General features: G+C 37.2%; 1 protein-coding gene across 8 annotated transcripts in view; it reads left to right on the top strand.

The window, feature by feature from the left end:
• Positions 1-16,550, top strand: part of LOC148225206 (uncharacterized) — a 100,765-nt gene that overhangs the window by 69,812 nt on the left and 14,403 nt on the right. For 4 of the 8 annotated variants that reach the window (XR_015804453.1, XR_015804452.1, XM_088167090.1 and 1 more), the window contains one exon: positions 1,381-3,126. The exons of 3 other annotated variants lie outside the window; for them this stretch is intronic. Coding sequence is in view for 3 of the 5 variants with exons in the window: in XM_088167090.1 (XP_088023216.1) it covers positions 1,381-1,466 (86 nt within the window). In the remaining 2 variants the exon portion in view is untranslated. Of the gene's footprint in view, positions 1-202; positions 825-1,380; positions 3,127-16,550 lie in introns of those variants that run through there. One more of the 8 variants, XM_088167057.1, reaches the window with a different exon arrangement.

Below are 16,550 nucleotides of genomic sequence, written 5' to 3'. Positions count from 1 at the left end.
AAACCCAAATTAAAACCAAACCAGATAGAGTTATTATTTCATAACAATTATGTGAGACAGACCTCTGAGTATGGAAAAAAAAGCATACTTTTCCCCACTGAGACAACAGGAATCAGAGAGAGAGAGAATAAGAATATAAAAGTATTTCTTCATTCCCTACCCTCAGTGTGTTTAAGACTATTTACTTATTCCTTCACACCAGCATTGCCAACTTAAGACAAGAAGTGTTTATGGAAAGAATCTTGGATCACCCTACTCACAACAAACCTCATCTTAGCCTGATGGAAAGTATTATAAAGATCAAAACAGGACTTTTTCTAATAAATTAGTTTTTCACTGGAAAATGCTGAATCAGTGACAAAAATGTGATAAAGCAAAAGACTTATTTATTGACAATTTTTTGCAAGAAACTATTGAATTGCCCTATTTAAATCAAATCGTTCCAACAAATAAAAAGAAACAATTATTTTCCTGTGCTAGGAAACTCAGATTTCTTTCAGGATCACTCCATCCCTCACAATGAAATATTTTGGATTCATTGGGGCCATGCTTTTCAATCATATGATAATTGGGTGTAGTAATTTTGGGCAGTTCTGATCTTTGTGCTAGTTTCAGTTTTAAAGCCTTCTTCAGAGGACACTTCTGCCATGCTTATATAATGAAGGACTTTGTTATACACATTGCCACTGATGGTAACTGTTCTCAATTATTCTCACTGCTTCCACACTGCATTACCCATTCTGGGACATGAAACATGGAAAGCACAAGCGAAAGCTGCTAGCCCCTGGATAAGAAAAGCACTTAATAAAAAAAGACTCTATGAGACTTGGGTTTTGTTTTGTTTTTAGTACTATCACCTGTCTCTTCTCTGTTATCGATTTTTGAACCTGCTGCCAAAATGCAAGAACATTTCAGCTAGGAGGATAACTCAACCATATTGAATTATTTTATCAAGCAGGGGGTTATTTTAGTGCTGCAATTAACAAAATTATCAGAGTGTAAGGGTGCACCTCATTAGGCAGCAGAGAATCCTTAGGGCACACTCATTTATGTTTTAGCCATGAGAAAAACTTCAGTCTGAGCTTCTACCTTCTCAGTTAACATCTCAACTCAATAAGCTTTGGGACACAATTTGTATGGTCTTACTTCCATAATTTCACTGTTCATGAGAGAATTCCTTACAGCTATTAAACTCTTTGCTTATAGTTACTAGAAAACAGTGCTGGAAGTTATTGGGGAAAAAACTCTTCCAATGTGAGAAAGCATTCTGCTTTGACAAACAGATACACGGGGAATGGAAAAACACAGCGCAATACTGATATGAATAACTTCTGGTGACTTTTAAAGCTATAACGATGCCTCCTTTTTTCCCTCCCATAGAAACAGAAATAGAAGGAAATTGCTGCTTTATAGCTGCAGAAAACAAAGCAACAGATGAAGATGTGCTAGAAATGGTAACAAGCTAAGCTGTTCCTATGTGGGGACGAGGAGAGCAGATTCAGACTGCTGACATGTATTGACAAAATGAGGGTGGAGGGCCCTGGCAGGCTCCTACCCATGAAATAAGCCTGAGCCACATAATCTAGAAAGGAAGAGCAGGTGCTGGAGCTGACTTTTGCTCACAGACACTGAGGAGCTGAGGAGATGGAGCATTGCTTCTGTGGCAGCAAAAGAAAAGGCAGAGTTGTGTATTAAAAAAAAAAATGGTGGCAGTTAATTTATTACTCCACTGAGGAAATCTACCCCTGCATCACCAAGACCAGATATCAGGATGTATGTTATGGACTTCAGGACAGGTTACTCAAGTCTAATCAGATTTTGTAAACTGTGCTGACTGGTTTTATTTTCTGAGATATATCTGTCTATATATTTTATATAAAAACTTACATATTTATAAAACATACATTCTATATTTTAAGCATGTATGTATAAACATAGGTTCTTGTATACTTACTTATAGATATATAAAAAAAGAACATGTTAAAAAATGTTTATCTATTTGCTCCTTGGATAGTGCACTTTTAATGCACAGAAAATGTAGCTGTCAGAAGAAAAATATTATGAAGAAAAAACGCTATGATTATAGCTTCCTCTGGTCCAGTACATTTTTATAGTTATATAAAACACATTTGAATGGACAAGCATTAAGGGATGCAAGAGTTCTCATCACTAGAAACCTTGTGTTTATCTCAAGCCTATGAAATGGATTGTTCTGTTCATCAATTTGAGAACTGTCAGGAATTAGACACTTGGATTATTTATGTGGCATTTTTTGAAGTCTCTTTGAGAAAACCAAACGTGTTCTTTCCCTTTCATAATTCTCAGTAGTAGAATAGTAGAGTTCATAGAAATTAAATTAAGTCAGTTACAACTGTGCAATCCTGTTGTATTCTAATTACATCCTGGACAGCATCTGCACATTTTCTTCAAAAGGATTGAAAATATTCATCATTAATTGAAATTTATTAAGTGCTTAGATGATAATTCATGACATGAAGAGGCATTCAGCTAAGTCTCATCTGAACTGCTCCCTACAGCTGAACATAATGAAAATCAGTAAGCATTATTTTCACTGCTAAAGCTGGCACATCTGACAATGCATTTTGTGGGCCTGTTTTTCCAACAAGATTATGCTATTATTACAAAATCTCTTGAAGAACCGTGCTAGATGAAAGCACAGATTCAAGTACAAATGAATAAAAAAGCATCCACCAGTTAAGCTTTTTGACAATTTTTGTCGATTTTTGCAGTGGCTTTTCGTAATTAGTTGCATTATACCAAGATGAAACTGTGCACTCTGACCACAATACTCCTCTTTTATCATGCACCTCTACTTGTCCTGATTATAATGTGTAAATGTATGTTGATTATGCTTCACTGTGAAAGAGAATATTACAGAAAAAAATATGTTTAGGCTTTTTCAAAAGTGGTAATTGTCATCTAGCTTTCAACAGAGGAAATTATCACTGAAAGATCATACAACTGATGACTGTAACCCTGGTCCTGAGAAATGCTTAGCCATCTCAGTATGGAGAAGGTCTACTCCCACAGCAGCTCATCTTGAGTGATTTTTGAATAATGACAAGCCTATTCCCTCCTTGACAAAATGGATTAATTTCTCCCTACTAAAGCAGTATCTAACATAAATATTTATTGCTGAGGCTGTTTTCATAAGAAAATATTGCATGACTCCACAGATGGTGCATGTGTTTTTCTAAATCCATCGGGGTTTGCAGTGGAGTGCCATGAATTACAGCCCCTGGTAGAGCAGCATAATTAGGATCTTGAAGAAAGTGATGAGTTCAGTTCATATCTCAACCTTCAATTCTTTAAACCCTTTTTTCAGGCTTCTTGTTCCTCCTCTCACCACAAGAAAGGGTGTAATCTGAAGAGCACACACCTCTATTAGTTTATATGCACACTTGAGGTTCATAGTTAAAACAGCTCTGCCTGCTTGTTCATGAGAATTAGGGAATAATTTCTACATCTGAGCAGTCAAACACCCAATACAAGTTCAAAAAACAGTCCTCTCTTTGATGGAGAATTTCAGTTGAATGCCAAAGCCACAGGAAAACCTTTGGTGTGTTCAAATTTTATGTGTATCTTGCGCCCAACTATATGTTTCTAACTGATGCACTTCAACAGGTCTCTGTGAGCAACCAGCACTCTCAAAGCCCGGAGCACAGTTATTGAATTGCCAATGAACAAAGGTGAAGGATAGGTCTTTGTATGGAGCTCCAAGAACAGTTTATTGCCTTGAAGAGGATCCAGGAACAAAGATGAGAACTGGGTTGAGGGCACAGGGTTAAATACTGGGAAGAAGGGGTAGATCTGAGGGTCAAGGGCCAATGGGAATAGGTGAAAGTTCAGAGGAGGGGCAGCCAACTGGGAGAACCAATGGGATAGCATGGGTGGAGCACTGTGGCAAACCAGGACCAATAGGGATCAGGAGAGTGGAGAACAATCTAGGAAGTATACAAATAAGATGAACAGGGGTGGAACAGGGGTGGAACAACTGTATAAACCAATAGAACTCAAGGGATTAACAAGTGCCTACAAAAGCTTATCAGAGGCAGGCACTTCTCACCAGTTGCAACACATCTTCAATACTGTTTTTCCACACTGGATCAATACAATCAGTTATAATCATGATTATTCTAATCATCCACAACTAGCACTGTTTGAGAGGAAAGGGGGAAAATATAACAGTTTTTTTTAAAAAAGAGGCCTTAGTTGACACAGAGTTGTACTGTTAGTACACATAAATGTGTAACTGACAAAAACACATTTATGGATAGAAACGAGGTTACACACTGAGATTCTGGTTGTGGCTTACATGCTATTTCTATCTTCTCTGCAGTCACTACACATCAAGTGTGCAGCAGCTCTCTCTCCTTTTCAAACAAGTTTCTGTGTGCATATTATGATAAATTCAGGCATGCATTGTTGCAGAGGGCAGATTTAAAATAGGAATAAATCATCACAGCTTTGTGAAAGTCACTATAATCTTTTAAGAAAGGCTTAGGTACTCAACCAGATAAATTGAAGTAATGAATTAGTTAATGCAGGTACTGTCAACTGAGGGACTGTCCTCTTCCTCCCTCACCTACTGACTTCCTAATTTATCTATCACTTTCCAAGGATGATCAATCACATCAGAATGTAACACAGGTGCAGAAGAAGTTAAAAAGGTACATGTTAAACCTACTTGAGTTCCAACACTGATTCCAGCCATGGTGCACATCACACTTTATATCTGAGTTCACTCAACATACTCCTTCCACAAGATATTATCAAAAATTTCTTATCAAAAGTCCTCCACTCAACCTCAAAAATTATCAGTAATTGAAACTTTCTGGAAAACTAAACCTGACAGCATATTCCTGTAATGCAATATGACAAAAAATATCAAAATCCAAATAACACTTCACTCTAGGTCATCAAAGTGTAACAATTCCTCAGGATTATTTCAAACAACTTAGTCCCATGGAAACTTTTGAGGTTCCTTTTAAAATCTAAAGTTAAATGACACTTCAGATTAAGGAACATGTGTTCCATCCCTATGACTTATATCTAAGCAGTCACTTCTGATATTTTTGGGACTTCAGCTCTAAGATACGAGAAAGAAAATACCTAGTTTTTATTGAATTCTTTGTTAAGCAGAAAATAATGTTGTCACATAGGTGCTTTGCATAGTTTTAAAATTAGAGAATATACGTGGCACAAACAGAATATGGCTGACAAAAGTATTGTAACATTTTGTTGCAGCTGTTTTTCCCTCACTCTGATTTCTCACACATGGTATTTTGGAGGCAACAGGAAGAAGTGCTTTTTTTTCATTCTGCTTGCTGCTGCAAGTCATCAGCCCAGAATTTCTCCAAGACTACATTTGTGAGCAAGTCTGTGCAAAATGCCCTCAAAATAGAATTCTTCTCTTCTATATTTTACACGTGGATTTCAAAATTACAAGTCGCTGCTCTGCTTACATAGGAAAGGTATAAATACATGCTGAATCAAATGTCTCAATTAATTTGGAGATGCCAGGCCTCATTAAAATTTTCTTGACTATAACCCTCTGCTAAACCAACAATAACAGTCAGCTCTTGTCTGCATAAAATGTAGGCACAACAAACTCTATTTGCTTTTGAGAAAGGGCAGAAATTTATCATTCATGAAACCTACTGAAAAAATCCCTAGTACAATACAGATTGTCACTGAATGTTCAATATATGACCAATTGGTTCTTAACACATTTAACAGGTGCTTATCATCTTTGCTCAGCTAACTTGGATTTAATTCACCGCTAGTTAGGCAATGCAGGATACTATTTTAAATTCCTGTGTTAAAAGTAGGATCTAAGAAGGAAAAATAAAATTCCTTATTTGTCTTGAATACAAGACATAAGAAGACAATAAATATCTAGATATTATTTTTTAAAAGCCAAAAAGAATCTACAATCTATTTCACAATTGCAAACAAATTGATTACTGTGAGGGAAATACTTAGGGAGCATGCAAACCTACAAAACTGCACATTTTTAGTGCTTATTGGTTTCATCTTCTTGTGTTTAATTCAGAAATATTCTCTATCAAGCCCTAACGCTGTCCTGATGTTCAAAAATATATTTTTCTTAATTTCCTTGCTTGTCAAAATCAGTAAGAACATTGTGTTTAATACATGGTATAGCTAAAACGTATCACTGTCTGATGGCTTTTCTAGTTTGCAGTTGAACATTAAGCCAGTTTTTTTACATCAGCATATTTTTCAGATGTTTTTATAGTTATCTTAATTTGTATTTTTTACAAGACTATAAATAATTTAAGATATCTCTTCCTGACAAGACCATGACAGCTTCTTTGAAGATGGAAGAAGATACTTTGCCAGATTCCAGCTAGACGATTGACTGACTGTAATATGGTTTCCTAGGGAGATTTATACACAACAGTAAACAATGATTGATTATTCTGCCATATTAGCGTGGTGATATAACTAATGAAGCACAGAAACTAATTTGCTTACTTTGTTGATTTTGACACAGACAGTATTTTACTACTAGTTATTACAAATTTTGCTAGGTCAGTTGAATAATGTGAACTACTTAGTTTTAGTGACAAACTTTCTTGTTTTAGTGAAGGTTTATAACCTGAAAGTTCTAAACAGAAGCTGATGTTTGCTTGAAACTGTAAATTGAAATATTGTTAATCAAATGCTGGCAATGGGAAAAAGATAATTATAGAGCATTGCACTAATGAAGACAATTTCAAATGCACTCACAGCTCACAAATGCATTGTCTCCTGTTTTACATCAAAACTGTTTTTCCATAATGTCAGAGGAAAACAAACTCACATCCATAAAGGACAGCTGTGGAAGCATGTTGTGCTGCAATAATTAAAAGTAGCCCTGCTAAAAAAGGACAGAATGGTTACACACCACCATCCACACTAAACTGAAGACCTCTAAATTCAAGGTTGATTACTGTCACCTGTCTTTGACATGCTGATGTCCTATATAAAAAAACCTAGTAACCTTTCTGGAGGCATAGCAACTCAGTATCTGAAGAAATTTTTCAATATTAAGTTAATTAATTTTTCGCTCAACAGAGAACCTTAAAAGACTCCGATTATTCATATATCTCACCTCAGAGCCTTTTTTTGTGGACTTTTAACTTTCGTTAAGTTTCAGAGCCACAAAGCCTCTCCCTGTCAAAGCCATTCAGATTAAATCACAGTACCAGGCAGTAAATGGTCCTTCAGTGAAAAGCCCTCTCAGGCTAGTCACAAGAATAAAGCAGGGTTGAGAACACTACATGGTGTTTATAGGTTTTTTAACAGTACAAGACGTATATGAGGAAGTTACAGTGGTGGGTAATATGAGAATGCACCGTGTATTTCCTGCAGCATTTATTTGCTGTGTGACTGTACAGCTGGGAGGGGTGGCAGGAGAGGTGGGAAGTGAAGAAACCACAAACTAATGAGATACTTTTGGCTGTGACAGGTAGCAGGAGAAGCCATAAAGTTAATTATCAGCCAGGGAATAGTGCTACCTACACTAAAAGCTATTTTACTATCAAATGAGACATTAGTAATAAAACAGATGTTACAGAAAACTTGGAAGGTGGAAACCCAGACATGATGAAAAGCATAAAAGACAGTTCCTCTGAAAAAGAGAGGGAGTTTAATTATTAAGAAGAGGAAGCACAGATTAATTAAATTTGTGAGTAGATGGAAATAGCACAGAATTGTGCTGAAGCAGTAGTTTGATTCAAGTTACAGAGACTTGAAAGATGTATGCGGCATTTGTATATGGAGGTGTTAATTGGAAACAAATAGTAGCCTCTTCCTTCAGTGTAATACTTCAAGAAAAATAACCTGAAATGTTGTATCAGAAGACATGAAAATAGATATTAGGTCAATCTTATACACTGTTTGGAAAAACCAAATACTACTTTACTAGCCTGTCTAGCAAATACAATTTAAAAACAAAATCCATATAATAATAAAAGAATTTATTGGAAACATGCACTGAAAACTTCAGTTGATATGCCTTTGAGGAAAGAAACATCAATTCACAGCAAAACTTTTCAAAGTAAGTATTAAGTAAGACAACTGTTTTAAGAATCAGAATCTACAAAATAACATTGTTTATTATCAGAAGCAATGATAAACCCCATGCAGCATGACTGTCATTCTCAGAGACCACTAAGAAACATACCTGAAATTTCTATAGCTACCAGTTTTGTTATTAAAAATGAAATTTGTATTTAAACATGCTGGTTGCAGTTTTTGTTCCTTCTCATTTGCAATATCTTTGCACTGATCTGTTTTATAGGAACACCTTCATCCAGAGAACTTCATTTTCACATAGCTTTGTTTTTAAACAGTACATTCACCTCAAAAATGTAACTCAAAAATGCAAACTGAAAACCAATACCATCTGCTGATATCTTTATCTCACACTTCCAGTAAAAGAAGTGGTGTGGCTTAAGTACACAGTACTAGATTATTTTGGTTTGATGTCCACAGTAGTGAAAACTGTGGAAATATGAAAGAGAGAAAAAGAGGACTATAGAAGTGCTGTTTTGCAAATTGAGAAGTTTAATCTATTCAGCCTATCAAAGTGAAGACTGAGAAGTAATTTGATCACTGTGTGCCAGTATTTTCACTTGGTGAAAATGTTTAATGTCAGGGGACTTGCTGCCTATCCTGATGATAAGGTAAGGAAATTGAATTTGCTGTATGCAAGAGCTAATTACATTGAAGCTTGAAAGATGGTGCAGTCCCCCAGAAGCCAGGGCAATTAAACATTTCAGTCAGGGAGGCAACATCACAGATTTTGAACTCAGCTACAGCACAGCTGTGAAGTTTTCATATTTTGTCCCATTTGAGATCAAGACTTAAAATATCAATTTGATTTCATAAATTGCTCAAACCTATTTTAATTTTGAGCTGCAGCAATACCACTGACCTACATGTTTGTAAATGGGGCAGATTTGCCACCATAATGAGAGAAAAGTTACTCTGCTTTAAATGAAGAAAACATAACAGAACCAAGCTTTTGTGAGAAACTAGGCCGACAGTATGAGGCAAGAAAACCTGCATCATCTCACTCATATTCTTGTGTACACATTTAGACTATAACTCTAATAAAACATTAAGCTGCTGTGCTTTAACCTGACAACTCTAAGATTCAGGGAAAAAATTTTACTTTAGGGAAGATGGTCACCTTCTTGGAGAACTGTGTAATCTTTCTTATTTTTGCTTCTTTAGCAAAAGTAGATCTTTGTCTGTCATCAACTCTTTTGTCATAGAGTTCAGTTGTCTTGAGAAATGAAGGATTAGCCAAAACAAAAATTTTTGACAAAAAGAGGACCAGCTAAGGAAAAAAAAAGGAGTAAGGCAGTACAGCCCAAATTTGACAATTTCCACATCTTCCAGCTTTCATGACTTTCTTGCCAAACAACAATACAATATGCTCCCACAACACATGTGAACACCTATCAGCCTTCCTCCCTGTGCCCGTTATAGGAGTTCAGACAGTTTCTAATGTGTATCTGCTCTTACCCAGCTTAATAACAGCAGCAAGAGATCTGCTCTCAATCAGACTTTCTTTGCATTCATGAACTACACAAGCTGGAGATCTTCACTGTTGGTAACTTAGATGAACAACAAGATCTTGGCTATTTTGGATAGCTGAGAGACTTTCTCCCCTACAGCTGGGAAAAAGGAGCAGGTGACTTCAAAATATTCTGAAAGTACACACTCTATTTCTTACTCTATGATAGCACTTTTGAAGGTATGCCAAGATATTTCAAATTACCTGGTGAATATTTCCAAAGTATAAGTTCATTTGTCAGCATCTTTACTGGTGGAAGAAAAAACTGAAAATATTTTTCTGGGAGAAAAGTAAGTCTTGTATTCTCTTGGCTCTTTACTCTTATTATGTAATACCCACTGAGTCTGCAAGAAAACATGTGTTGATCATCTCCCCAAATATTTTTTACAGTTTACTGAACTCTAATGAATAATGCTGAAGCTGTGCATGCTCCGCTACTCAAACTAATTTCAGGTGGCTTTTTAAAAAAACCTACACACATATTGAGGACTGCTTCCCAAGTTAATGCCTCATTAACTTCAGGCATAAAACCCCCAACAAAACAACAACAAATCCATTGCAAATACAGGATCCATAATTGCACAGATTTTGTACACTACGTTTAACTGATCTGTGAGAAAATACAACCTTAAAATGTTTTTATGAATTATCCCTTCCCTTTAGCTTTTTTTTATACACACATTTTTGGTTAAATTATTTTTGAATGGATATGAACCAGACATTTGAAAAGGTAGTTAGTTATCTGGGCTCAGGATGAACAAATAGAGGTGTAGCTGTATTATGCAGGCAAAGCCTGAATAGTGCCAAACTCCATACAAAAATATATAATTTGTCCCCACCACAAATTGAATAAGAAGCAATGTTTGGAGAATGGTCTTTAGTTTAATGACATTGAAGCTTATAGAATATGAAAAGACTGCTTCGTATTTTGGTTAGATGACATGTGAACTGCTCTTGTTTCATTTGTCAAGTGTTTGGAGCCAGAATCAATTAACAGAAGAAAATAGATTTAGGAATGGTGCTGAAGAGACACAATGGTGGGTGAGGCAGCCTGTGGGAAATATCAAGGGCTAGGACATGCCTCTGCATTGATAGGCTGGGAGGAAAAACACATCCAAAGAAAGAGAGCATTTCCGAACTTCACAGTCATCTCAACGGAGATGACCACATGGAAATCTCAAAAAAGAGCAACCCATATTTCTCAATGGAAAACAAATTAATTGAACTGCTTGGCATTTTCTTCTTTCTATTCTGTCACACATGCACATGAAGTAAACTAATAACTCAGCTAGCTAGAGTTTAGCTAGCTCAGCTTCCCAGAGAGAAGAGGGTTGCTAACCCTTCCTTGCTTAGCAAGGTTCATCTTTTCTAGCAGATGGACAAATATGCTTACCTGGAGCACTTCTTTGGCCATATCCCAAATTCCACAAACCGACTTGTCTTTGCATTCCTGAGCCAAAGTGTGCTCAGGGCAGGCACCAGTATCGTGCTATTTGCAGTATGACTTGGGATGGCAGCTACAAGGAGAGTAGCAATGCCAAGAGACATCTCCAAGTCTGACAAGATCAATGAGTACCCTGCAGTAAAGCACAATGACAACAAGAAAAAGAAAATAAACCTGTGCTAGACATTGTTCTTCTTTTGTTCATGGATCAGTAAAACCCACAGGGGCTTTGGAAGAAGGAAGAAAGATAACCTAAGGAATTATTTCAGGGTCTGTGCATCTGGTCCCAGGAATAACGGAGATGGCATAGGATATCTAGATATTAAGAGATTCTCTTACTTCTTAGGCTTTTCTGCTTTCAAGCAAACTGGAAATGAGAGTCTTCCTTTATACTACTCAGTTCCCATTTCCTGCCAAAACCAGGACGTAGAGAATGATTTATTTCTTTGGAAGCATCTTCCAAGCAAACAAACAAAACCAACAAACCCCTAAATTAACTGTTGATTCTGTTTCAGCTTTTTCTCCCAAAACAACCTTACAATTCCTTACATAAAAATAAAGCATGTTTACTTCACTTGCTTTTTATATGCTTTGAGTGAAAATAAACACACAAAAAGCACTCCAGGGATAGTGAAACCAAGGAAGTGAGTATTCCAAAAGATGTGCATTTCTGAGTGGATTTTCTCATGCTTGCTAACAGATGAATGCTGACTCTTTCTTCTCCATAAGAATGTTAACACGATTTCTCTCCATTACCCAGCTGTCAGTTTCTATGCCATCTGCAGGAATACTATTGCTTTCAAGACCTCTGCTCCTCTGCCAAATGCCACTAGAATTGACCAGTGGTTCAAAAGTTAATTACAGCAATCTGGCAGATATACAGAAAGGAAATATGACTCCAAAAGCCTCATTTCCTTAGGAAAATAGACACAAAACCAGTTAAATTTAATTTAGATACTCAAGGATACATATATGATCTTGTGTAAAAGAAGACTAGGAAGAAAACAGAAAAGAATTTCAAGAGTAATTCATGTTTAGCCTGGTAGCTGGAATGGACACAACTGTGAGTCTTAGAAATAATCTCTTTCACGTCAAAACAAGAAGTTTGCAATTCTGAGAGCTGTTTACCCCACCGACATAAGCAAAGTATTGCTGTTTATTGATTCCATTAACCACCATCCAGATTGTGAATAAAATGTCATATTGATGTGATGGCAGCTACTACTGAGCTTTACAGAATAGAGTCTAGAGAGAGCTGCAATCATGATAATGTAAGAACTGTATCAAGGACAGCACGCAACTCCTACCAGTGCTTAACTAAACTGCAAAATATGTCTCATGCTAGGAAATAGCTCCATCTCCTGTTCCACATGCAGAAGTCCTAAAAATCCTAATTTAAACAAATAAGTAAGAAAAACCTCCTCTTTAAAAGTCTTCAAAGAGAAAATAAAATTGAAGTTTATGTCAAAAAAAGTAAATCCCTCTCATATGCACATCTAAATACCCCTTTTATCTTGCTAGGATGAAGCATTAGCAAAAAAATATTCAAATAGCTGCTCAGAGAAAAATGTTCCTGTTTGTCAAAGCATCTTAAGAAATGATGATGTGTAATGTTCTCAGATCCCCCCTAAAAAGTGTCATATGATTGGAACATAATCTGTCCTACGTACTGTGCAGCAAGATTTGTTCACAGTTTTGGAACATGCTTTAAAGCTTTTGCTCCACAATGTGGCCAATCTTGATTGCTTTTTTGATCTCTCCAGTGACATAGTTATCCCGCTGAGTGCTTAGATGAAGTCAGTAGGAGTGTTGTCATAAATCTTGTTGCAAAGTTTTCCACTAATGTCGAGCAAAAAGAGTTGAGAAACTGGGGTGCAATACTTGCTCTCTTCCCTATATATATGTATTTTTGTACTAGCAAGTAGGGTGATCTCTGCTACCCATCAAGCAGCCTGTGCTATATCAGTAACAAAACTGGCATAGAGGCCATGCAGGACAGCATAATTTCTTTCTTCTATCAGTTCATCCGCCTAAGAGGACTTGTCCTGCCACTGAGGGCAGTGGGGAAACTCTCCTTCTACCCATCCAGGAAGGCAGGAAGGAGTCTCTATCCACAGCTCCGTCAGGGAAGATAAGCAGGAAAGCAAGCATTTTTAGATTAGACTAATTGACCGTATACTTCCAGAAATGGGAAGGCAAGAATCAAATCACATGCAGAATTCAAGACAATGATAGCAAACTGAGATTGTACAAAGGAACAAAGAGATTCAAGTCTATAGTACAAAATGACATGCCAACTGAGTTGGCTCAGAAGGACTCAGGTAATCACTTTCAAACCTAGTTTTAAAGCTGTACCCTTCCTTGAACAAGGCAGTATTTTACTGTGCTGCAAAATGCAAGTGAAGAAGTAAAACTCAATCTTTCTTATATTTTTGTGCTGTGTAGCCATCAGATTCATCATTCTTTGCAGTGCAGGAGTTTGCAAGGAATTGTGACCTTGCTCCTATTCAGTACAAACTCCACATTCCTCTGTTGCCTGTAAGACATCTTCACTTTCAAAGCATTAGCTAATAACTGAGACCTATGTTTCAAATATTGACAGAAGTAAATTTACACAAGTGGAGTTTTACGGAAGTCTATTAATAAAGAAATAGCTATTTTGTCTCTGTACCTCATGACTTATTTTTGTTTGCTTATTGAAAAAAAGTAAAAGCAAATACAACTTCCTCTAAGTGTGTGGGACCAAGAATAATATTTCCTCCAGTTAATACCTAACCACAGAGGAGCACAAGCTCCAGCAGATGCCTGACTTCCAAGATCACGGTGAAAGGTTTTCCAGCTGTTGAATAGCTCATTATCATTTGTCATTTACAGCCTCCTCAAATGTCTTTATATCTGCATTTAACTTATACCAAAGAAACCTAGCATTCAAATAGAAGACAGCTGACTTATGAATGGGAGAAGTTGGCAGAGGCTGGCAGAAAGAAAAAGGGCCCTAAAGGCTTCATTTATTTGTCCATAAATTGAAATGGAGATGGAGGCATTCCAGTCATTCTATACCACACTATCAGCCTGCTGGCAGAGGCGAGAACACTTAGGTTGAGCATCTTAAAGCTTTCAAGAGAGGCAGGTGGTGCACTGCTTGTACTTGCATGCTGGCAACCAAGTATTCCCCTGCTGGAGTTCATACTCGCTTGAGAAACTCTCTCTCAAGATACAGTCTGCTTACTGGACAAGAGGTAGACTTCTCATCTCCTCCTGGGAGTAATGTGGGCTGAAATCCTGCTTGCATCCTTACAACACTCATACTAAAGCTCTGCATGTAGCATGGGATCATATATATATATATATATATATATATATATATATATATATAGGTATACAACGAATATGTTGTGTACCTTATTGTAAAGTTCAGTGTGGTTGTCAGTCTATTATTTTACATCAAATGAATTAGCAAGATAAAAATTCAACTCTGCAGAGCGAGGAGATATGCAATTCTCATATACCATACATTCATTCAGACTTTGACACTGAAAATAGTTAAGACTATTTCATAGCCTGAGAAGGTAAAAACAACTATTGTCTACTTTTAAATGCCCAGCACCCAGCATAAGGGTGGTGGAGTTGTAGGAAGCATCTGTCAAGTATGTGCCCCCTGAAAATGCATGAAAACTCAGCAGTTTTGGTCATCCACTGTAAAACTGAAGAATTGGTATTGATTGTATTCCACTGCAGAATATATCATTTCTCCTCACTTGCCTTCCACTGCAAATATCAGTCTTCTCAGCTAAGAGCTCCTCAGCAAGGAAACCAGAGCAGTACAACAGCAATTTATGAGCAATTACCTATTCCCATAGGCTTTTGAGGGAGGACCTTGACACGTGTTGCCTACCTTAGCCAGTGCCATTCCAGATGTTACAGGGCTAGCAGGATGTCTCCACAGTGGGAGATAGTCTCAATTCAACTATCACTGCCCAATGTCTCTGGGAGCAAAATAGTTTTAAGGGCTGGATTTAGAATGGATTAAAGGAGAAGGAAATATTTGCAGCTCCTGACAGCTTCCTCTAAGAGCGCTATAATAAAACAGTTGTATGAGAATTCCCTCAAACTAAAAGCATTGCAGCACATAAAGCAAAAGAATATATAAAATTAGGCCTGTTTAGAATAGCAGTATGGCCTGTCTGGACTCCTTTCTGTTGAGACATTTGTTTTCATATAATTTTGATGCCTCTTTTTGAAGACAGCAAGGCCAAACAAAGGCCAGTCAGGGATAAATCCAGGCAGAGGAGAAAGGGCTACAGTTGCATTTCTTGTTAGTATTTCCCAGAGCAGCACACAGATCTGAATTTCAGAAGGAAGTCTGTCTTCATTGTAGTACAGCCTATGACAAGGCAGAATAGGCAGATGTCAGGCTGAGCACTTCACTCTGGCATCATCACATTGAGGTCAAACTAGGTTTCTTCGAGCATCTCTGGACCTCAGTAGAGTCATGGTCTTTTCCATGAGGCTCACCCCACCTCTCCCATGTTGACTGTACTGCAGTGTATGATGCTGTTCTAAAAGGAATGCTGAGCTTTTGTCAGACACACTAACCCAAGATTCAAAAGCTTGAGCTGTAATTCCTAGTTCACATGCTCCCTAGAGATTTACGGTGGTAAATCCCTTCATGCCTTTGGCTTTATCCTCTACTGTAATTATTTGCATTTACTTTCTCTGCCCAAAAACTGGCCAAGCAGCAAGCATATCTGAGCTCTGTGACTACTGCTGCCTTACAGCATGCACAGCACCAAACTGGCCATGCACAAAAGCTCCCCAAAGTGACAGTGTGCTCCTTAGATCAATCCTGTAACAATATCCCTGCTGATTCTCTATGCCTCTTCCTGGGTAGATCACTCAATTCCAGCAGATAAAGCCTTCACTCTATAACAGTTATTGTTTTGCAGGTAAGATTTTTGAAAGAGCTGCTATTAGGAGATGGTCTATGAAGCAGAGCAAGAGAAGAGATCACTTTGAATGACAGATGGGAATACACTGGGATATAGCCCTATGCTGAAAGTGTGGTGAAAATGTTCTCACCTACAGAAATAACAATTCTTGCAGCTTCAGGTTTTTAAATACAAAATATATATAGCAGGAACAAAGGACTTCTGGACAACTAACCAATGTGATTAATCCGAAGCCACTTTATTGTTTACCTTATGCCCTACTTATACATTCTAAAACGACTGTCCATGTTATCACACATTACTTGATTGGTGCCTCTATCTTGTCCATGTATTCTGCACGCACCTTTCAGGAAATCTTATTGGTTACAGTCCAGCGCTTCACCATCCTTCTTTATGTTAGTTTTTGCAATCTTAGTACTCTGTTTTTCAGCCTCTTCTTTCCCAATTTAGCATAATTTATGTTTCAAGTAGCCTTGACAAATTCCAGAGTGTTTAATAAGAGTAACTAAAAATGGCTTGGCTGGTGCACCTGGTATACACTGTG

This window comes from Sturnus vulgaris, chromosome 1 (assembly GCF_052056855.1).
Source record: "Sturnus vulgaris isolate bStuVul1 chromosome 1, bStuVul1.hap1, whole genome shotgun sequence".
NCBI lineage: Eukaryota > Metazoa > Chordata > Aves > Passeriformes > Sturnidae > Sturnus > Sturnus vulgaris.
The sequence above is the reverse complement of the archived record's forward strand: the minus strand, read 5'-3'. Positions and strand labels throughout refer to the sequence as shown.